At 45.4% G+C, this 22,800-nt stretch overlaps 2 protein-coding genes across 7 annotated transcripts in view; one reads left to right on the top strand and one right to left on the bottom strand.

The window, feature by feature from the left end:
- Positions 1-22,800, top strand: part of FBXL13 (F-box and leucine rich repeat protein 13) — a 278,659-nt gene that overhangs the window by 132,081 nt on the left and 123,778 nt on the right. For both annotated transcript variants that reach the window (XM_056573484.1, XM_056573483.1), the window contains one exon: positions 13,832-13,884. In XM_056573484.1, the coding sequence (XP_056429459.1) occupies positions 13,832-13,884 (53 nt within the window). The remainder of the gene's footprint in view (positions 1-13,831; positions 13,885-22,800) is intronic.
- The window catches only part of LRRC17 (leucine rich repeat containing 17), a 57,713-nt gene that overhangs the window by 24,729 nt on the left and 10,184 nt on the right, over positions 1-22,800 (bottom strand). The gene's annotated exons all lie outside the window — the stretch shown is intronic.

Genomic DNA, 22,800 nt, shown 5'->3' with positions numbered 1-22,800 from the left:
CCATGTGTTTTTTTTTTGCTGTTCTGGCACCATAGGGGCTTCCTAAATGCGGCATGCCCCCAGAGCAAAATTTGCTTTCAAAAAGCCAAATGTGACTCCTTCTCTTCTGAAATTTGTAGGGCGCCAGCAGAGCACTTCTCACCCCCATATGGGGTGTTTTCTGAATCGGGAGAAATTGGGCTTCAAATTTTGGGGGGTATTTTCTGCTATTACCCTTTTTAAAAATGTAAAATTTTGGGGAAACCAAGCGATGATCGCTCAGTGTCTGGAGACTAACAACCACGGGGCCAGTCTAAAAATCATATATGGGGAGATTTAAAATTGCATTTACAGCTTTTCTTTTTTTTGCTTTCGGCACAGGCCTCATGTGCACCTAAGTCCTTTTTTGCGACTTTTTTTGGTATGCATAAATTAGCAAACTGCCTTACCTAAGCAACTTTTTCATCTCAGTGCAGTGGTTCACTGCAGTGGTTGCAAATTTATGAATTGCGAATGTCGCATATAGGTATAAAAAAATGCACTTTTAAAAAGTCACTCAAAAAGTTGCAACTGCAACTTTTTTGCAGAAAAGTCAGAGTAGAGGATGATTCATACAAAATGGTGTTCTGAAGTGATTTGTTTTTTGCTTATGTGCACCAAAGTTATCAACCACATTTAATAGTATGATAAATGTTCTGCACATAAGCAAATCCAAAGCAAAAAACTCACTTTCCAAGGACAACAATGGTAAATGTCCCCCACATTATATAGTAGTCTGTCAAGTTACAATATTAATTGGTTCCACAACGACCATTGTAAATTGAAACTATTATATATAGACCAAAACAGGTAATTGGTTCTGTAGCCCCAAAATGTCAATCCAAAATAAGAAAATAAACATAAAGATTTAAGAGGATTAGGCAGACGTCTAATACAAATAAAGCAACTCTTTATGTATAATACTGAGAAATAGCTTCTAAAAGCTACAAATCCTTTTGTAAACAGAGGGCAGAGACTTCTTCAAGGTCCTGTACAGTACCAGAAAAACAAAAGAGCCTCCCTTACCTAGTGTTCAAGGGATTTGCTTATCCTCACACAGTTAGAGCCAAGTACAAAACATGTAGATTTGTAGTGTACTTACTATAGGGGCTCTAACAATACATTTGACATGATATGTTGGGAATGGTTTCAAGTTACAATGTATCTGGCTATATAACCGAACACAGTAATCCCTCAAGTTAAAATTGTGTTAGGATACAATATTTTCAACATACAGTCATCCATTAAAGGAGTACTCCGGTGCGCACTTTTTTCCTTTTATCCCGTCCGGGCTGCAAAATAAAAGAAAACACACTTTCTCTTACCTGCATACGCTCCCCCGGTGCTCCAGTACAGGTGTTCGGTCCCCGGGCTGTATTCTTCTTACTTCCTGTTAGCCCCGCCTCGGCCGGTGATAGGCTGAAGCTCCGTGTGGCGTGCCGGGATAACAGGAAGTAAGAAGAATACAGCCCAGGGACCGAACTCCTTTAAGGACGATCGTATGTTAAAAAAATCTTGTATCCTGAAGCCATTTTAGCTTGAGGAGCCACTGTAATTTGTTTATATTGCCATTTACATAGTTTTTTTTTTATGCCAGAAATGTGTTGTTTTTTTTTTTAAGTTAAAGTAAATACAGCAGATTAATATTTTGGCTGAATTACAAGGTCAGGTCATGTCCTGTTCAGTTTACCAATCAAGTGGTTGTTGACATTGGCTGTGTAGAATTATCTTATCATCCTCTTTTTTCTTGATCATTTAGCTTTCATATTTCACCCTGTTGTGTAAACTTTTAAGAATGATTGGTCAGAACCGACTTTGCAATTTTTATTTTTTTTAAATCAAACTAGATATCTTATGAATGAGTTTAAGGTCACATTTAAAGGGGTACTCCAGTGAAAAACAATTTTTTTCAAATCAACTGGTGCCAGAAAGTTAAACAAATTTGTAAATTACTCCTATTAAAAGCTTACAGAGGTACTGTAAGCTAGCTACAGAGGAAATAAACAGCGTACACAGAGGCCAAGAATGTGGTATAAAAAATAACATTTCTTTATTCATTATCCATTAAAAACATAGAAAAGTGGTATATAAAACAGAATACACATGCAAATGGAACAAAGGTGAGTACCGTATATACTTTTTTCTGCTTATAGCTACAGGAAGTTAAGTTGTTCTTTCCTGACTGACCACAGGACTCTCTGCTGACACCTCTGTCCATGTCAGGAATTGTCCAGAGCAGGAGAGGTTTGCTATGGGGATTTGCTCCGGACAGTTCCTGACAGAGGTGTCAGCAGAGAGCACTGTGGTCAGACAAACTAACAACTCAACTTCCTCTGTAGTATACAGCAGTTGATAAGTACTTGAAGTATGAAGATTTTTTAATAGAAGTAATTTATAAATCTGTTTAACTTTCTTGAGCCAGTTTATATGTAAAAAATAGTTTTCCACTGCCATATTTTGCTGCATATTTTCTGTTTTTGCTACCCATTGACTTCAATAGGTAGGAAAATACACAGCAGCAAAATACAGCACATGTGACCCTGTCCTAAAAATGTAATTGCAGTGATTTAAAAAAAGATTCTGATTGGGTTTCCCTCAGTATACTTTGTTTCGGGGGAACATGGATAGAGGTTTTAGATATATTTGCCTATTGAACTTTGTGGTAATAATTTTTCTATAAATAGTGAAAGTAAAGCACATAATTATTTGTAGGAAAACTGTACAACCGCTTAAACCTATTATAAACATTTTAACTATTCTCTAATCTCTGTGACATCATAATAAACAAAAAAGCTCCAAACTTTCCTTGTACTCCAAAAGCATAACAAGAACTTGTACTTATGTAAAGAAAGGTACACATGGTAAAAGGAATGTATTATCTAGATTTTTTTTTCACTGATTAGAGCCAGATAACAAACATATTCATTTTTAATAATTTATTTTTATGTTGCGATTTTATGTTATTTTCATTTTTGTACGAAGGAAGCAATATTGTCTGAGCTTTCTCCACAGCATATACCGATATGCTTTAAAACAGCTCCATGGACAAAGGAAACTGTCACGATTCGGCTGGCAAGAGGTGGATCCTCTGTGCCAGAGAGGGATTGGCGTGGACCGTGCTAGTGGACCGGTTCTAAGTTACTACTGGTTTTCACCAGAGCCCGCCGCAAAGCGGGATGGTCTTGTAGCGGCGGTAGTAACCAGGTCGTATCCACTAGCAACGGCTCAACCTCTCTGACTGCTGAAGATAGGCGCGGTACAAGGGAGTAGGCAAGAGCAAGGTCGGACGTAGCAGAAGGTCGGGGCAGGCAGCAAGGATCGTAGTCAGGGGCAACGGCAGGAGGTCTGGAACACAGGCTAGGAACACACAAGGAAACGCTTTCACTGGCACGATGGCAACAAGATCCGGCGAGGGAGTGCAGGGGAAGTGAGGTATACATAGGGAGTGCACAGGTGAACACACTAATTAGAACCACTGCGCCAATCAGTGGCGCAGTGGCCCTTTAAATCGCAGAGACCCGGCGCGCGCGCGCCCTAGGGAGCGGGGCCGCGCGCGCCGGGACAGGACCGACGGAGAGCGAGTCAGGTACGGGAGCCGGGGTGCGCATCGCGAGCGGGCGCCACCCGCATCGCGAATCGCATCCCGGCTGGAGGCGGTATCGCAGCGCACCCGGTCAGTGGATCCGACCGGGGCGCTGCCGTAGCGAGGATGTTGCGAGCGCTCCGGGGAGGAGCGGGGACCCGGAGCGCTCGGCGTAACAGTACCCCCCCCCTTGGGTCTCCCCCTCTTCTTGGAACCTGAGAACCTGAGTACCAGATTTTTATCTAGGATATTGTCCTCAGGTTCCCAGGATCTCTCTTCAGGACCACAGCCCTCCCAGTCAACCAAAAAAAAAGTTTTCCCTCTGACCTTTTTGGAGGCCAGTATCTCCTTTACAGAAAAGATGTCAGAAGAACCGGAAACAGGAGTGGGAGAAACAAGTTTGGGAGAGAAACGGTTGATGATGAGTGGTTTAAGAAGAGAGACATGAAAGGCATTAGGAATACGAAGAGAAGGAGGAAGAAGAAGTTTGTAAGAGACAGGATTAATTTGGCACAAGATTTTGAAAGGACCAAGATAGCGTGGTCCCAATTTGTAGCTGGGGACTCGGAAGCGGACATATTTAGCGGAGAGCCATACCTTGTCTCCGGGAGAGAAGATGGGGGGAGCTCTTCTTTTCTTATCGGCAAACTTTTTCATGCGTGAAGAAGCCTGTAAGAGAGAATTTTGGGTCTCTTTCCATATGGTGGAAAGATCACGAGTTATTTCATCCACAGCGGGCAAGCCAGAGGGCAAGGGAGTAGGGAGGGGGGGAAGAGGGTGACGGCCGTACACCACGAAAAATGGGGATTTGGAAGAAGATTCAGAGACTCTGAAGTTGTACGAGAATTCGGCCCATGGTAGAAGATCCGCCCAGTCATCCTGGCGGGAGGAAACAAAATGCCGTAAATAGTCACCCAGGACTTGGTTAATTCTTTCTACTTGCCCATTGGATTGAGGATGATAAGCAGAAGAAAAGTTTAATTTAATCTTGAGTTGTTTACAGAGAGCCCTCCAGAATTTTGACACGAATTGGACGCCTCTATCCGAGACGATCTGTGTAGGTAAACCGTGAAGACGAAAAATGTGTACAAAAAATTGTTTTGCCAACTGAGGTGCTGAAGGAAGACCAGGAAGAGGAATAAAATGTGCCATCTTGGAAAATCGATCAACGACCACCCAAACAACAGTGTTGCCACGGGATGGGGGTAAGTCTGTAATAAAGTCCATACCAATCAGAGACCAAGGCTGTTCGGGGACAGGCAGAGGATGAAGGAGACCAGCAGGCTTCTGGCGAGGAGTCTTATCTCGGGCACAGACAGTGCAGGCCCGCACAAAATCAACAACATCCGTCTCCAGAGTCGGCCACCAATAAAAACGAGAGATGAGTTGCAAGGATTTTTTGATGCCCGCATGGCCTGCGAGGTGGGAGGAGTGACCCCATTTGAGGATTCCGAGGCGTTGGCGTGGAGAGACGAAGGTCTTCCCTGGAGGAGTTTGCCTGATGGAGGCTGGAGAAGTGGAGATCAGGCAGTCAGGAGGAATGATGTGTTGCGGAGAGAGCTCTACTTCCGAGGCATCCGAGGAACGAGAGAGAGCATCGGCCCTAATGTTCTTGTCGGCAGGGCGAAAATGAATTTCAAAATTAAACCGGGCAAAGAACAGAGACCACCTGGCCTGGCGAGGATTCAGCCGTTGGGCAGACTGGAGATAGGAGAGATTCTTGTGATCGGTGTAAATAATAACTGGAAATTTTGATCCCTCCAGCAGATGCCTCCATTCCTCAAGTGCTAATTTAATGGCCAGTAACTCTCGATCCCCGATGGAGTAGTTCCTCTCCGCCGGAGAGAAGGTCCTAGAAAAAAAACCACAAGTAACAGCATGCCCGGAAGAATTTTTTTGTAGAAGGACCGCTCCAGCTCCCACTGAGGAGGCATCTACCTCCAATAGGAAGGGTTTAGATGGGTCAGGTCTGGAGAGCACGGGGGCAGAAGAAAAGGCAGACTTGAGCCGTTTAAAAGCGTCTTCCGCTTGAGGAGGCCATGACTTAGGATTGGCATTCTTCTTGGTTAAAGCCACGATAGGAGCCACAATGGTGGAAAAATGTGGAATAAATTGTCTGTAATAATTGGCGAACCCCAAAAAACGTTGGATAGCACGGAGTCCGGAGGGGCGTGGCCAATCTAAGACGGCAGAGAGTTTATCTGGGTCCATTTGTAGTCCCTGGCCAGAGACCAAGTATCCTAGGAAAGGAAGAGATTGACATTCAAACAGACATTTCTCCATTTTGGCATAAAGTTGATTGTCTCGAAGTCTCTGAAGAACCATGCGGACATGCTGGCGGTGTTCTTCTAAGTTGGCAGAAAAAATCAGAATATCGTCCAGATACACAACAACACAGGAATATAAGAGATCACGAAAAATTTCATTAACAAAGTCTTGGAAGACGGCAGGGGCGTTGCACAGGCCAAAGGGCATGACCAGATACTCAAAGTGTCCATCTCTAGTGTTAAATGCAGTTTTCCATTCGTCCCCCTCCCTGATGCGGATGAGATTATAAGCACCTCTTAAGTCCAGTTTGGTAAAGATGTGGGCACCTTGAAGGCGATCAAAGAGTTCAGAGATAAGAGGAAGGGGGTAGCGGTTCTTTACCGTGATTTTATTAAGTCCGCGGTAGTCAATGCAAAGACGTAGGGAGCCATCTTTTTTGGACACAAAGAAAAATCCAGCTCCGGCAGGAGAGGAGGATTTGCGGATAAACCCCTTTTTTAAATTTTCCTGGATGTATTCGGACATAGCAAGAGTCTCTGGGGCGGACAGAGGATAAATTCTGCCCCGGGGAGGAGTAGTGCCCGGGAGGAGGTCAATAGGACAGTCATAAGGCCTGTGAGGAGGTAAAGTCTCAGCTTGTTTTTTGCAAAATACGTCAGCATAGTCCATATAGGCCTTAGGGAGACCGGTTACAGGGGGAACCACAGGGTCACGGCACTGAGTACTGGGAACCGGTTTAAGGCAGTCCTTGAAACAAGAGGTACCCCAGCTCTTGATCTCCCCTGTGGACCAATCAAGGGTTGGGGAATGGCGTTGAAGCCATGGTAGTCCAAGGAGAATTTCGGAAGTGCAATTGGGGAGGACCAAAAACTCAATTTTTTCGTGATGAGGACCGATGCACATTAGGAGGGGCTTCGTGCGGAAACGTATGGTACAGTCCAATCTTTCATTGTTAACACAATTGATGTAGAGGGGTCTGGCGAGACTGGTCACCGGGATGTTGAACCTGTTGATGAGAGAGGCCAAAATAAAATTTCCTGCAGATCCGGAATCCAAGAAGGCCATAGTAGGGAAGGAGAAGGTAGAGGCAGATATCCGCACAGGCACAGTAAGACGTGGAGAAGCAGAGTTGACATCAAGGACTGTCTCACCTTTGTGCAGAGTCAGCGTACGTCTTTCCAGGCGGGGAGGACGGATAGGACAATCCTTCAGGAAGTGTTCGGTACCGGCACAGTACAGGCAGAGATTCTCCATGCGGCGTCGTGTCCTCTCTTGAGGTGTCAGACGAGACCGGTCAACTTGCATAGCCTCCACGGCGGGAGGCACAGGAACGGATTGCAGAGGACCAGAGGAGAGAGGAGCCGGGGAGAAAAAACGCCTCGTGCGAACAAAGTCCATATCCTGGCGGAGCTCCTGACGCCTTTCGGAAAAACGCATGTCAATGCGAGTGGCTAGATGAATGAGTTCATGTAGGTTAGCAGGAATTTCTCGTGCGGCCAGAACATCTTTAATGTTGCTGGATAGGCCTTTTTTAAAGGTCGCGCAGAGGGCCTCATTATTCCAGGATAGTTCGGAAGCAAGAGTACGGAATTGTATGGCGTACTCGCCAACGGAAGAATTACCCTGGACCAGGTTCAGTAGGGCAGTCTCAGCAGAAGATGCTCGGGCAGGTTCCTCAAAGACACTTCGAATTTCCGAGAAGAAGGAGTGTACAGAGGCAGTGACGGGGTCATTGCGGTCCCAGAGCGGTGTGGCCCATGACAGAGCTTTCCCAGACAGAAGGCTGACTACGAAAGCCACCTTAGACCTTTCAGTAGGAAACTGGTCCGACATCATCTCCAAGTGCAGGGAACATTGTGAAAGAAAGCCACGGCAAAACTTAGAGTCCCCATCAAATTTATCCGGCAGGGATAGTCGTAGGCCGGAGGCGGCCACTCGCTGCGGAGGAGGTGCAGGAGCTGGCGGAGGAGATGATTGCTGAAGCTGTGGTAGTAGCTGCTGTAGCATCACGGTCAGTTGAGACAGCTGATGGCCTTGTTGCGCTATCTGTTGTGACTGCTGGGCGACCACCGTGGTGAGGTCGGCGACAACTGGCAAAGGAACTTCAGCGGGATCCATGGCCGGATCTACTGTCACGATTCGGCTGGCAAGAGGTGGATCCTCTGTGCCAGAGAGGGATTGGCGTGGACCGTGCTAGTGGACCGGTTCTAAGTTACTACTGGTTTTCACCAGAGCCCGCCGCAAAGCGGGATGGTCTTGTAGCGGCGGTAGTAACCAGGTCGTATCCACTAGCAACGGCTCAACCTCTCTGACTGCTGAAGATAGGCGCGGTACAAGGGAGTAGGCAAGAGCAAGGTCGGACGTAGCAGAAGGTCGGGGCAGGCAGCAAGGATCGTAGTCAGGGGCAACGGCAGGAGGTCTGGAACACAGGCTAGGAACACACAAGGAAACGCTTTCACTGGCACGATGGCAACAAGATCCGGCGAGGGAGTGCAGGGGAAGTGAGGTATACATAGGGAGTGCATAGGTGAACACACTAATTAGAACCACTGCGCCAATCAGTGGCGCAGTGGCCCTTTAAATCGCAGAGACCCGGCGCGCGCGCGCCCTAGGGAGCGGGGCCGCGCGCGCCGGGACAGGACCGACGGAGAGCGAGTCAGGTACGGGAGCCGGGGTGCGCATCGCGAGCGGGCGCCACCCGCATCGCGAATCGCATCCCGGCTGGAGGCGGTATCGCAGCGCACCCGGTCAGTGGATCCGACCGGGGCGCTGCCGTAGCGAGGATGTTGCGAGCGCTCCGGGGAGGAGCGGGGACCCGGAGCGCTCGGCGTAACAGAAACATTAGACTGGAGTTGACCCTGTTTACTTCTATGAGAGAGTTTTCTAGGCTTTCTTAGTTACCTGTGCAAGGGTCATGTCTGGCGTTGCTGATACAGCAGGAGCCCGCAGTGGACATACATATACCTCCATTTGCGGGAAGGGGTTAAGGGTTATTTAAACCATGCGGTCAATGGTGTAAACAATTTTAAAAAAATCCAGAATTGCTGATCTTTGGTCACTTCATATACCAGAAAATAATACATTTTAAAAATTTTTCAAAAAGTCACTCACAACTAAATTGCATTAATGAAAAATGACAGATCATGGCATTCTATGGGATTTTTCTAATAGCCGTTTTAACCCGTTATTGCACGTTATTAATAACGGCCATTATTTTGTGACGGGCAAATGAACGGAAGAAATAGTGGATGCACTATTTCTCCCGTTACTAATAACGGGCGATAACGGGTTAAAACGGCCGTTTAACAGACGATTTTCAAGATTTTTATGACGAACGTTTATAACGGAGGTATATTTTATAGTGATCTAATCTCACTAACAATAATATATAGAATGCAATTAAAACATGTCAGCATACAGATTTAAAAGGATTAGCTCTATGCAGGGTTGAGCCAATTTAAATCCACAAAGATCTACCTTTCTATAGTCAAAGAAAAGGTATAATAAAAAAGTGGTGACGAGCACCATGCGAGCACTGTAAAAGTTTACTAGAATAGTGGTGACAAGCACCGCTCACCCGCCAGAAAATTTTTTTTCTTTAAAGGGGAACTCTGGTGGGAAAAAAATGTTTTCAAATCAACTGGTGCCAGAACATTATACAGATTTGTAAATGACTTCTATTTTAAAATCTTAACCCTTCCAGTACTTATTAGCTGCTGTACACTACAGATATACTACAGAGAAATGTGTGAAGTACTTTCCAGTCTGACCACAGTACTCTCTTCTGACACCTCTGTCCCTGTCAGGAACTGTCCAGAGCAGATGAGGTTTTCTATGGGGATATGCTTCTAATCTGGACAGTTTCTGACATGGACAGAGGGGGCAGCAGAGAGCACTATTTTCAGACTGGAAAAAACGGCGCAATTTTCTCTGTAGTATACAGCAGCTGATAACTACTGGAAGGGTTAAGATTTTTTAATAGAAGTAATTTACAAATCTGTTTAACTTTCCGGCACCAGTTGATTTGAAAACATTTGTTTTCCTCTTGTTTCCACCGTAGTTCCCCTTTAACCCCTTAACCACCCTGAGTGCATATTTACGCTCGTGGCCGGCTCCCGTTATATGAAGCGTGCTCAGGAGCTGAGCACGCTTCATACCCGGCAGGTCCCGGTTGCTATCAGCAGCAAGGACCTGCAACTAATTCCGGACATCACCGATTGGGCTGATGTCCGGTATTAAACCTTTAGACGCCGCAATCAAAGTTGATTGCAGCATCTAAAACGGGAGAAGAGCATTGCCGGTTAGCTCAGTGGGCTGTTCGGGACCGCAGCTGGGAAATCGCGGCATCCCGAACAGCTGAGAGGACAGCTGGAGGCTTCTTACCTTGTTTCCCGCAGTCCGATCGTCGCTCTGCTGCTCTATGCCTAAGATCCAGGCTGGAGCAGCAGAGCACCAATAACACTGATCAATGCTATTTTATGGCATAGCTTTAATCAGGGTCTGCAATCAAGGTATTGAATGTTATAGTCCCCTATGTCCGAACCATAAAAATATAATGTTATTAAACCGCATGGTCAATGGCGTACATGTAAAAAAAATTCCAAAGTCCAAAATTGTGTATTTTTGTTCACTTTGTATAACCTAAAAAAAATTATAAAAAGCTATCAAAATGTCCCATAAAAAAAAAAAATGGTACCAATGAAAACTTCAGATCATGGCGCAAAAATGAGCCCTCATATATCCCAATATATGAAAAAAGTTATAGGGGTCAGAAGAGGACAATTACACACATACTAATTTTGGTGCATGTAGTTATAATTTTTTTTAAGTAGTAAAATTAAATAAAACCTATATAAATTAGGTATCTTTGTAATCATATGGACCTACCGAACAAATATATGGTGTCTTTTTTTTATCGAAAAGTGCACTGCATAGAATCGGAACAAAATGGCTTTTTTTTTTTTTTTTTTTTCAATTTTGCCCCACAAATATTCTTTTTCTGATTTTGCCATAAGTTTTGTGGTGAAATGATTGATGTCATTATAAAGTACAATTTGTGGCACAAATATATGCCCTCATATGGGCCTGTAGGTGCAAAAGTGAAAAAGTGAAAGCGTTATGATTTTTAGAAGGTGATGAGGAAAAAACTAAAATGCAAATACGGAACAACCCTACTAGGGATCGACCGATTATCGGTATGGCCGATATTTTCGGCCGATAATCACGATTTTGGGCATTATCGGTATCGATAATGCCCCCCGCACCGCGACCGCCCCCCCGACCCACCGCACCGCCCCCCCCCCCGACCCACCGCACCGCATCGCACCCCCCACCGTAGTGCTGGGCGGTATACCGGTATGAACCGGATACCATTTTTTTTTTCTCCCACGGTATGGATTTTTGCCCATACCGCTATAAAGGTTGGGCCCCTCCCCCACCCTCCGAGTCAATAAAAAAAATTAAACTTACCCGTAATGGGGGTGGTCCGGGCCATCCATCCTTCCTGTAGTGTCCGGCAGCATTCCGGGTGGAGGGTGAACCGGTGAGGGCTGTCCTTCTTCTCCGGGGGTCCTCTTCTCCACTCCGAGCAGGCTCTGGCCTACTACGCTGCATAGACGCCGCTACGCCGTGACGTCAGGTGCGTCGCTGCTCAGCGGCGTTTATGTAGTGTTACTAGGCCGGAGCCTGCCCGGAATGGAGAAGAGGACCCCCGGAGAAGGACAGCACTCACCGGTTCACCCTCCACCCGGAATGCCGCCAGACACTACAGGAAGGATGGATGGCCCGGACCACCCTCCCCGGACGGTCCCTGCAACAACTAGGAAGGTGAGTCAGGGTTCTGGGATGGACAGGGATCTGTATAATATACTATATACCTACAGTAGGCCCTCCAGCATGCCCGGAGTAGTAGTTTTGCAACAGCTGGAGGCACCCCTAGGCGCGGCGGGGGAAGCGGTGGTGGTGATAGGTCTCAGGACCCCCGGACAGGCAGGGGGAGAGAAGCGGGTGCCGGCGGCGGTCTATGGCACCGCAAAAGCCACTGCAGTGCATTGATTTAAAGCGCCCGCTTTAAATCAATGATCTGCAGCGGTGTCGCCGGGGGATAAATAGCCGATAACTTATACCGGAATGTCGTTATCGGCCCTAAAAAAACGATATCAGTCGATCCCTAAACCCTACATCCTTAAGGGGTTGAATCCCATCTGACTAATTCCCTGAATTGTCAGACAAACTATACACCCACATATCTCTGGAACAGGAGGGTGTATCAAGAAACTGTAAAAATGTATGGGATCAGGACACCCTGAGCTGTTTCTAATTTTTGAGGAGGTTGCTCACAGGTCCTCCTTAATCTATATAAACACTTGGCACACATGTTACTCATATGTCACCAACAAACATAGGATAGGTGATTTATCCCTTAACCCTTAACCCCCATTTTCCAGGGGCGGGGTTTATGTTTAAAGTCCCATTCAAGTCAATGGGAAATATTTGTTACTGCTTAACTTCCAAACGGCTGGAGATATTTCGATAATACTTGGTCACATGTTACTTATATGTCCACTTAAAATATAGGATAGTTAATTTAACCCTTAATTACCCCATTTGTGAGGGTCAGGGTTTTCGATTAAAGTCCCATGCAAATCAATGGGAAATGTATGTTCCCATATAACTTCCGTACGGCTGGAGATATTTCAATACCTGGTACCCATATTACGGGTCGGGATAGGAGGTCGGGATATGAGGACGGGATAGGAGGTCGGGAAAGGAGGTCGGGATAGGAGGACAGGATATGAGGACGAGATATGAGGTCAGGATAGGAGGTCGGGTAGGAGGTCGGGATCAGAGGACGGGATATGAGGATGGCATAGGAGGTCAAGATAGGAGGACAGGATAGGAGGTCAAGATAGGAGGACGGGATAGGAGGACGGGATAGGAGGACGGGATAGGAGGACGGGATAGGAGGACGGGATAGGAGGACGGGATAGGAGGACGGGATAGGAGGTCGGGATAGGAGGTCGGGATAGGAGGTCGGGATAGGAGGTTGAGATAGGACAAGATAGGAGGACGGGATAGGAGGACAAGATAGGAGGACAGGATAGGAGGACAGGATAGGAGGACGGGATAGGAGGACGGGATAGGAGGACGGGATAGGAGGACAGGATAGGAGGACGGCATAGGAGGTCAAGATAGGAGGTCGGGATAGGAGGTCGGGATAGGAGGTCGGGATAGGAGGATGGGATAGGAGGATGGGATAGGAGGATGGGATAGGAGGATGGGATAGGAGGATGGAATAGGAGGATGGGAAAGGAGGTCGGATAGGAAGACGGGATAGGAAGTCGGGATAGGAGGAAGGGATAGGAGGTCGGGATAGGAGGACGGTATAGGAGGTCGGGACAGGAGGTCGGGATATGGGGTTGGGATATGACAACAATATATGTGGACTGGATATGAAGTCAAAAGCTTCCTCCTTTGTTTATTTTCCTCCCCAACAAGGATTAGGAAGGAAAAACCGGGCAACGCCGGGTACTCAGCTAGTATATTATAATTAAGCAGACTTTTTCTGCATCAAAAGTATAAAAGAATGAACCATACAGCTGTCAGCGGGGAAGGAGACACATTTGATGCATCGTGCATCTTTATGCACCGAAGCGCTACTAGCCTAAAGGTAGATCCTTGCAGGAACACCCCAAAACACTTGCATTACCAAAACTTCCACTACTCCACAATGGATCAGTACCGATGGCCAGTTGTTCTCGAACTCTACACTATTTTGAAAGTTATGTACAGAATTGTGTCTGCCAACACAACGCATAAAGTTGAGCACTTCTTACCACTTCTAACCCTCTAGATATGTTCTGCAAGGGTAATAGCACTGTATAGCGCCATCTCTGTTTTATGAGATCTGTTTTATAAATCATGAGATAACTCCTTTTAATGTTTTTTTAATTTTTATTTCAGGCGAATGTAGAAATCTGCAAGATCTAAATTTATCAGAGTGCCGAAACGTAAATGTAAGTGTTGTTAATATATGAAATAAAAATCTAATTTATTTTGTACAGTAACTTGTGCACAGATGTACATTCGTTTTTTTTATTTAAACAGTTTCCATCACATTCTAAGCCAGTGTTTTTCAACCGGTGTGTTGGGACACATCTGTAGGTGTGCCACAGAGCTGACACCAGAACTGTACTGACAATCTGCCCAGATTGCCAGTCCGTGGGGACAGAGCTGCATTCCGATTTACAGATATGGCCTCTGCGATTGCATTGCAACGGGACAACCAAAACAGCACTCAACCGCTGAGTCTACCCTGCAGCATTGCTCTTTAAAGCCCAGGGTTAGTAGAGTTTTGTCCCACTTGTCTGCAAAGATATGCGACTGGAGGAGGCCAAACTCCCTGTTCATGATGGTCCTTTTAGGCTGATTAGTGGCAAAGGAGAAACTGGAGCTGATTAGACAAAATCCACAACTGCATACTGACAGATGCATATTCATTAGGCTAAGTTTCCAATAGTTTTTTTTCTGTCAGTTTTTGGATATCTGCCACTGCAGTTTTTCATCCAAAGCCAGAAGTGTACTCAAAAGGAATAGGACATATAAAGGAAGGATTTACACTTCTCCTCCCTTAAGGATCCACTTCTGACTTTGGCTCAAAAACTGCAGTGGCAGTTTTCCAAAAACTGCCAGGAAAAAACCCAAGTTGAAACTTAGCCTTCGTGTTATGTAATTGTCGTACTTCTGGAAAAAATCAAAACTACATGCAGGAAAATGTATACGTTTAAAATTGTCATCTTCTGACCTCTATAACTTTTTAGTTTTCCACGTATGGGGCGGTATGAGGGCTCATTTTTTGCGTAGTGATCTGAAGTTTTTAGCAGTACCATTTTTGCATTGATAGGACTTATTGATCACTTTTTATTCATTTTTTCATGGTATAAAAAGTGACCAAAAATGCACTATTTTTTTGCGTGCACGCCATTGACCGTGCGGTTTAATTAACTATATATTTTTATAATTCTGACATTTCCGCACGTGGCAATACCACATATGTTTATTTTTATTTACACTGGGCTTTTTGTTTTTATGGGAAAAGGGGGGTGATTCAAACTTTTAATAGGGGAGGGGTTAAATGATCTTTATTCACTTTTTTTTCACTTTTTTTGCAGTGTTATAGCTCCCATAGGGACCTATAACACTGCACACACTGATCTATTACATTGATCACTGGTTTCTCATAAGAAACCAGTGATCAATGATTCTGCCGCTTGACTGCTTATGCCTGGATCTCGGGCACTGAGCAGTCATTCGGCTATCGGACAGCGAGGAGGCAGGTAGGGACCCTCCAGCTGTCCTGTAAGCTGTTCGGGATGCCGCGATTTCACCGCGGCTATCCCAAACAGCTCCCTGAGCTAACCGGCATGGTTTCACTTTCATTTTAGACGCGGCGTTCAACTTTGAACGCCGTGTCTAAAGGGTTAATAGCGCACGGCAGCGCGATCAATGCCGCGCGCTATTAGCCACGGGTCACGGCCGTTGTTAGAGGCCGGACCCGACCCGCTATGACGTGGCCCCGCGTTATAGATCGGGAGCGGACTCAGGGCGTACAGGTACGCCCTGGGTCCTTAACAGGTTAAAGGGGTACTCCGGTGAAAAACTTTTTTTTTTTATATCAACTGGTGCCAGAAAGTTAAACAGATTTTAAATTACTTCTATTAAAAAATCTTAATCCTTCCTTTACTTATTGGCTGCTGAATACTATAGTGGAAATTCTTTTCCGTTTGAAACACAGAGCTGTCTGCTGACATCACAAGCACAGTGCTCTCTGCTGACATCTCTGTCCATTTTAGGAACTGCCCAGAGTAAAAGGAAATCCCCATAGCAAACATATGCTGTTCTGGACAGTTCCTAAAATGGACAGAGATGTCAGCAGAGAGCACTGTGCTCATGATGTCAGCAGACAGCTCTGTGTTTCAAAAAGAAAATAATTTCCGATGTAGTATTCAGCAGCTAATAAGTACAGGAAGGATTAAGATTTTTTAATAGAAATGATTTACAAATCTGTTTAACTTTCTTGCACCAGTTGATTTAAAAAAAAAAAAAAAAAGTTTTTCACCGCAGTACCCCTTTAAGACAAAAATGGTTGCAATGAAAACTACAGTTCATGGCACAATACCGATGGTGTGCCTCGACAATTTTATTACCTGCCTGAGATGAGAAAGGTTGAAAATCACTGTACTAAGCTATAAATAAAAACAGAACTAGCAGTAAGTCTATCTAATTATTAAAGGGATATTACAGGAATTAAAAACATTTTTGTCTTTCAAAGACAGTGCCTTTTTTGTCCCCACTTTGGGTGTGATATTATAACTTGGCTTAATTCACTTCAATGGAGCTGAGCTGCATAACCACACCCAAACTGGAGACAAGGAGGGGAACTGTCTTCAAAAGAAAAAAAGTGATTTTTTTTTTTTCCTGGAATACCCCTTTAATGGTACAAGCTCTTAAAGTGGCCTTAAACAGGTGTTGTTTGCTTTTGGGCCCACCACTGTAGTATTCCCCCTGATAACCAGAGCTCTGTCCTAAGTACCTCATTGCTTCCCACTCAGTATGGATTAGTGTTCATTTGCATTCTTATTTTTGGAGGTACACTAAAAACTTCAAACTGCTAAGTTTTGTAGCTGAGAGTGTCTGTAATGTGCTTAAAGGGGTACTCCGGCGCTTAGACATCTTATCCCCTATACAAAGGATAGGGGATAAGATGCTTGATCACGGGGGTCCCGCCGCTGGGGACCCCCGTGATCTTGCACGCAGCTTCGGGTCTGATGACTGGCGATCACGGGGCCGGAGCATTGTGACGTCACGGTCCTGCCTCTGTGTGATGTCATGCTCCGCACCCTCAATGCAAGCCTATGGGAGGGGGCGTGACAGCTGCCACGCCCCCTTCCATATGCTATGCTTACATTGAGGGGGCAGAGCGTGACGTCACACGGGGGCGGGGCCGTGACGTCACAATGCTCCGGCCCCGTGATCGCCAGTAATCAGACCCGGAGCGAACATGCTCTGGGGACTGATTGTAACGGGGTGCTGCGTGCAAGATCACGGGGGTCGACCAGCGGCAGGACCACCGCGATCAGGCATCTTATCCCCTATCCTTTGGATAGGGGATAAGATGTCTTAGCGCCGGAGTACCCCTTTAAGGGAATTAGATAAAGGTAAGGAAGGCCTCCTAGGCAGTTGTCCTCCTTGGCTCCATTATATTTTGTTATTTAAATTTTAGAGGGAACTGTATGAATGATCATTGACAAATTGGTCATTAGACTGCCATTCACATTTAGAGGGTTTATTTAACAATTTGGAGCTGGATATGTTTGTATCTCTTAAAAATATCATATGCAAATGAGCCTTAAAAATAGCATGCAAGAATTTGTAAAAGGGTATATTGTATTAAGAAGGACAGAAATGTGGGAGGCCACATTCCATCTCATGGTTCTCTATTCCCACTTGAGGCAACCCACAGAATGACTCAATAAAAGTCCAGTATTGAAACTATTTCCCATCCAGCAATTCTACACAACGACTTGATATTACACAATGCAAAAGATGGACTGTGCACTTAATATTAAACTAACTATATCTATATGCATTTTCAAAGTGATGTTGTATTTTGCAGTAAGAATGTAGCAATGCTGTGAATGGGATTTTGGTCATTTAGTTTGAAAACACAGACAGTAATCAGGATAAAGGGAGTTGTCTTGTTTAATGGTTTTCTGTCCATAGGCTATAACTGATATTGTAGTTCACATGAGCAGGTGAGCTCAAATCTATGTTCACATGGTTGATTCCATGCGGCATGTCTGCCTGGGAAACACAGCTAGACATTCTGCACTTTTGAATGTTCCGACCTGTGCTAGGACCATTCAAGAAAGAGCCATCTCATAGATGGCAATGCATTTCCGAGCAGAATCCGGAGAAAGAATAGACGTACCAGAATCTGGATTTCTGCCGTGTGTATAGTGCAACAGAATTTCATTGAAATTAATATTCCGGTGAAATTCCTGTTTGAACATAGCCCATAGCCCCAGATGGAAATCTCTGGATGTCATATATATTGATTTTTCCAAAGCATTTGATACTGTGCCACATAGAAGGTTGGTACATGAAATGCAAATGTTTGTAAGTGGACTGGCTCAATGATCGGAAACAGAAGGTGGTTATTAATACTGCATATTCTGAGTGGGTCACTGTTACTATGGGGGAACCACAGGAGTCAGTATTTTGTCCTATTTTCTTTAATATATTTATTAACCTGTTAAGGACCCAGGGCGTAAACTTACGCCCTGAGTCCCGGTCCTGCGATATAACGCGGGGTCACACGGTGACGCCGCATCATATCGCGGCGGGCCCGGCGTCATAGTGAAGTCGGGACCCGCCGCTAATAGCGCGCGGCACTGATCGCGGTGCCGTGCGCTATTAACCCTTTAGCCGCGCGCTCAAAGCTGAGACTCACGGCTAAAAACTAAAGTAAAAGTGCCCAGCTAGCTCAGGGGGCTGTTCGGGGTCGCCGCGCTATAATCGCGGCATCCAGGTGTACTACAGGAGGAAGGTCTCTTACCTTCCTTCCTGCAGTCCGATCGCCGAATGAATGCTTCAAGCCTGAGATCCAGGCTTGAGCAATCAATCGCCGAAAACACTGATTGATCCATTCCTATGGGGATGCATCAATCAGTGCTTAAGATCAGTAAATGCAATGTTATAGCCCCTTATGGGAGCTATAATATTGCATAAGAAAAGTGTAAAAAAATCATTAACCCTTTCAATTATCCCTTCCCCTAATAAAAGTTTGAATCACCCGACATTTCCAAGAATAAAAAAAAAAAAAACAGTGTAAATAAAAATAAACATATGTGGCATCGCCACGTGCGGAAATGTCCGAATTATAAAAATATACTGCTTTTTAAACCGCACGTTCAATGGCGTACGCGCAAAAAAATTCCAAAGTCTAAAATAGCGCATTTTTGATCACTTTTTATACCACAAAAAAGTGAATAAAAAGTGATCAAAAAGTCAGAACAAAAATGGTACCGCTAAAAACTTCAGATCACAGCGCAAAAAATGAGCCCTCATAGCGCCCTGAACACAGAAAAATAAAAAAGTTATAGGGCTCAGACAATTTTAAACGTATACATTTTCCTGCATGTAGTTATGATTTTTTTCTGAAGTGATACAAAATCAAACCTACATAAGTAGGGGATCATTTTAACCGTATGGACCTACAGAATAAAGATAAGGTGTCATTTTTGCCGAAAAATTTACTGCGTAAAAACGGAAGCCCCCAAAAAGTGTTTTTTCATCAATTTTGTCGCAAATTGATTTTTTTTCCCGTTTCACCGTAGATTTTTGGGTAAAATGATTAATGTCATTACAAAGTAGAATTAGTGACGCAAAAAATAAGCTATCATATAGAATTTTCGGTGAAAATTTTAAAGAGTTATGATTTTTTACATTTAAGGAGGAAAAATTGAAAATGAAAAAACCTTGTAGAGCAATTGCTCAGCAAAAGATCAATATTTGCAAATTATACTAAGTTCTGTAAGGAGTATAACACAATAGACTTTTGGCCTATATAACCAGCTGTAGCATTCAATGTATGAAAGTACCTTAGATGTACAGAAATAGAGTTTTTAATTGTTGCATGCAGTATTTAAATTGCCCGCAACTAGCCACTTTTTTTTAAGGCTGTAATCATACCTGCTAGCCAAAATGTTTACGCTGTTTTTTGTAGGATGAGTAATCTATCTATATATAGATATAGAAAAATTAAATAGACAGTGGCACACCAGGTGTCAGCAAAAAAAATGTGATTTATTCCAAAGACGTGTAGGCAACGTTTCAGCTGGCTCACCCAGCCAGCTGAAACGTTGCCTACACGTCTTTGGAATAAATCACATTTTTTTTGCTGACACCTGGTGTGCCACTGTCTATTTCATTTTTCTGTGTTTGGAGGGGTCCCCAACCTAGACCCGACACAGTAGGCACCCGAGCACCTTTTCTTACCCTGGAGTGCTGCTTTCCTGCTCTATCTATATATAGATATATATATATATATATAAAACTCAACGTGTGTGTGTGTGTGTGTGTGTATGTATGTACCGTATATACTCGAGTATAAGCCGACCCGAGTATAAGCCGAGACCCCTAATTTCAACCCAAAATCCCAGGAAAAGTTATTGACTCGAGTATAAGCCTAGGGTGGGAAATACATCATCCCCCTCTGTCATCATCCAGACCCGTCATTAACATCCTCATCATCATCACCGCCTGTCATCATCCAGACCCTCATCATCATCACCTGTCATCATCCCCTTGTCATCATCCCACACATCCCCCTTCATCATCCCCTTGTCATCAACCCCACCCCCCTTCATCATCCCCTTGTCATCATCCCCACCCCCCTTCATCATCCCCTTGTAATCATCCCACACCCCCCCCTTCATCATCCCCTTGTCATCATCCCCACCCCCCTTCATCATCCCCTTATCATCCCACACCCCCCCTTCATCATCATCCTCACCCCCCTTCATCATCCCCTTGTCATCATTCCACACCCCCCCTTCATCATCCTCTTGTCATCATCCGCCCTCAGTGGTCTTCAACCTGCGGACCTCCAGAGGTTTCAAAACTACAACTCCCAGCAAGCCCGGGCAGCCATCGGCTGTCCGGGCTTGCTGGGAGTTGTAGTTTTGAAACCTCCGGAGGTCCGCAGGTTGAAGACCACTGCGGCCTTCGACATCATCCAGCCCCCTCTCACCCCCCTTTAGTTCTGTACAGTACTCACCTCCGCTGGACTGTCCGGAGAGGAGGTGGTACGGTGGGATAGTGGTTCCGGGCTGCTATCTTCACTGGGGGCGCCTCTTCTCCGCGCTGCGGGCCCGGAATAGAGGCGTTGCCTTGACAATGATGCAGAAGTACGTTGGCAATGAACGTACCTCTGCGTCGTTGTCAAGGCAACGTGACTATTCTGGGGCCGGACCCGAAGCGCTTAGAAGAGGCCTCCCCGGTGAAGATAGCAGCCTGGAACCACTATCCCACCGGACGACCTCCTCTCCGGACAGTCCTGCAGCACCGGACCAGCGCCGAGCGGAGGTGAGTACTGTACAGAACTAAAGGGGGGTGAGAGGGGGCTGGATGATGTCGAAGGCCGCAGTGGTCTTCAACCTGCGGACCTCCGGAGGTTTCAAAACTACAACTCCCAGCAAGCCCGGACAGCCGATGGCTGCCCGGGCTTGCTGGGAGTTGTAGTTTTGAAACCTCTGGAGGTCCGCAGGTTGAAGACCACTGCGGGTGGAGAGTTCACTCGAGTATAAGCCGAGGGGGGTGTTTTCAGCACGAAAAATCGGCTTATACTCGAGTATATACGGTATGTATGTATGTGTGTATGTTCCACAAAAACTTCCAAACGGCTAAAGATATTAACATGAAACTTGGCACACATGTTACTTATATGTCAACAACAAACATAGGATACGTGATTTAACCCTTACTCACCCCCATTTGCTAGGGGCAGGGTTTATGTTTAAAGTCCTATACAAGTCTATGGAAAATATGTTACTGCATAATTTCCAAACGGCTGGAGATATTTCGATAATACTTGGTCACATGTTACTTATATGTCCACTCAAAATATAGGATAGTTAATTTAACCCTTAACTACACCCATTTGTTTAAAGTCCCATGCAAATCAATGGGAAATGTATGTTCTCACATAACTTCTGTACGGCTGGTGATATTTCAATACCTGGTACCCATATTACAGGTTGGGATATGAGGACGGGATGGGAGGTCGAGATAGGAGGTCAAGATAGGAGGACGGGATGGTCGGGATAGGAGGTCGAGTTAGGAGGTCGGGAAATGAGGACGGGATATGAGGTGGAGATAGGAGGGGGAGATAGGAGGACGGGATAGGAGGATGGGATAGGAGGACAGGATAGAAGGACAGGATAGAAGGACAGGATAGGAGGTCGGGATAGGAGGTCGGGATAGGAGGTCGGGATAGGAGGTGGGGATAGGAGGTGGGGATAGGAGGACGGGATAGAAGGTCAAGATAGGAGGATGGGATAGGAGGTCGAGATAGGAGGACAGGATAGGAGGTCGAGATAGGAGGGGGAGATAGGAGGACGGGATAGGAGGATGGGATAGGAGGACAGGATAGAAGGACAGGATAGGAAGTTGAGATAGGAGGTCGGGATAGGAGGTGGGGATAGGAGGACGGGATAGGGGGTTGAGATAGGAGGACGGGATAGGAGGACGGGATAGAAGGTCAAGAGAGGAGGATGGGATAGGAGGTCGAGATAGGAGGACGGGATAGTAGGTCGAGATAGGAGATCGAGATAGGAGGTCGAGATAGGAGGTCGCGATAGGAGGTTGAGTTAGGAGGTCACGATAGGAGGATGAGTTAGGAGATCGAGATAGGAGGTCGAGATAGGAGGTTGAGATAGGAGGTCGAGATAGGAGGTTGAGATAGGAGGTTGAGATAGGAGGTTGAGATAGGAGGTTGAGATAGGGGGTCGAGATAGGGGGTCGAGATAGGAGGTCGAGATAGGAGGACAGGATATGAGGACGGATATGGGGTTGGGATATGACAACAATATATGGGTATGGGGATTGGATTTGAAGTCAAAAGCTTCCTCCTTTGTTGATTTTCTTCCCCAACAAGGATGAGGAACGAAAAACCGGGCAACGCCGGGTACTCAGCTAGTATATATATAAAACTCAACGTGTGTGTTAGTGTGTGTTTGTGTGTGTGTGTGTGTGTATGTATGTTCCACAAAAACTTCCAAACGGCTAAAGATATTAACATGAAACTTGGCACACATGTTACTTATATGTCAACAACAAACATAGGATAGGTAATTTAACCCTTACTCACC

This window comes from Hyla sarda, chromosome 4 (genome assembly GCF_029499605.1).
Source record: "Hyla sarda isolate aHylSar1 chromosome 4, aHylSar1.hap1, whole genome shotgun sequence".
Taxonomy (NCBI): domain Eukaryota; kingdom Metazoa; phylum Chordata; class Amphibia; order Anura; family Hylidae; genus Hyla; species Hyla sarda.
Note: the sequence above shows the minus strand (reverse complement) of the source record. Positions and strands in the feature narration are given on the sequence as shown.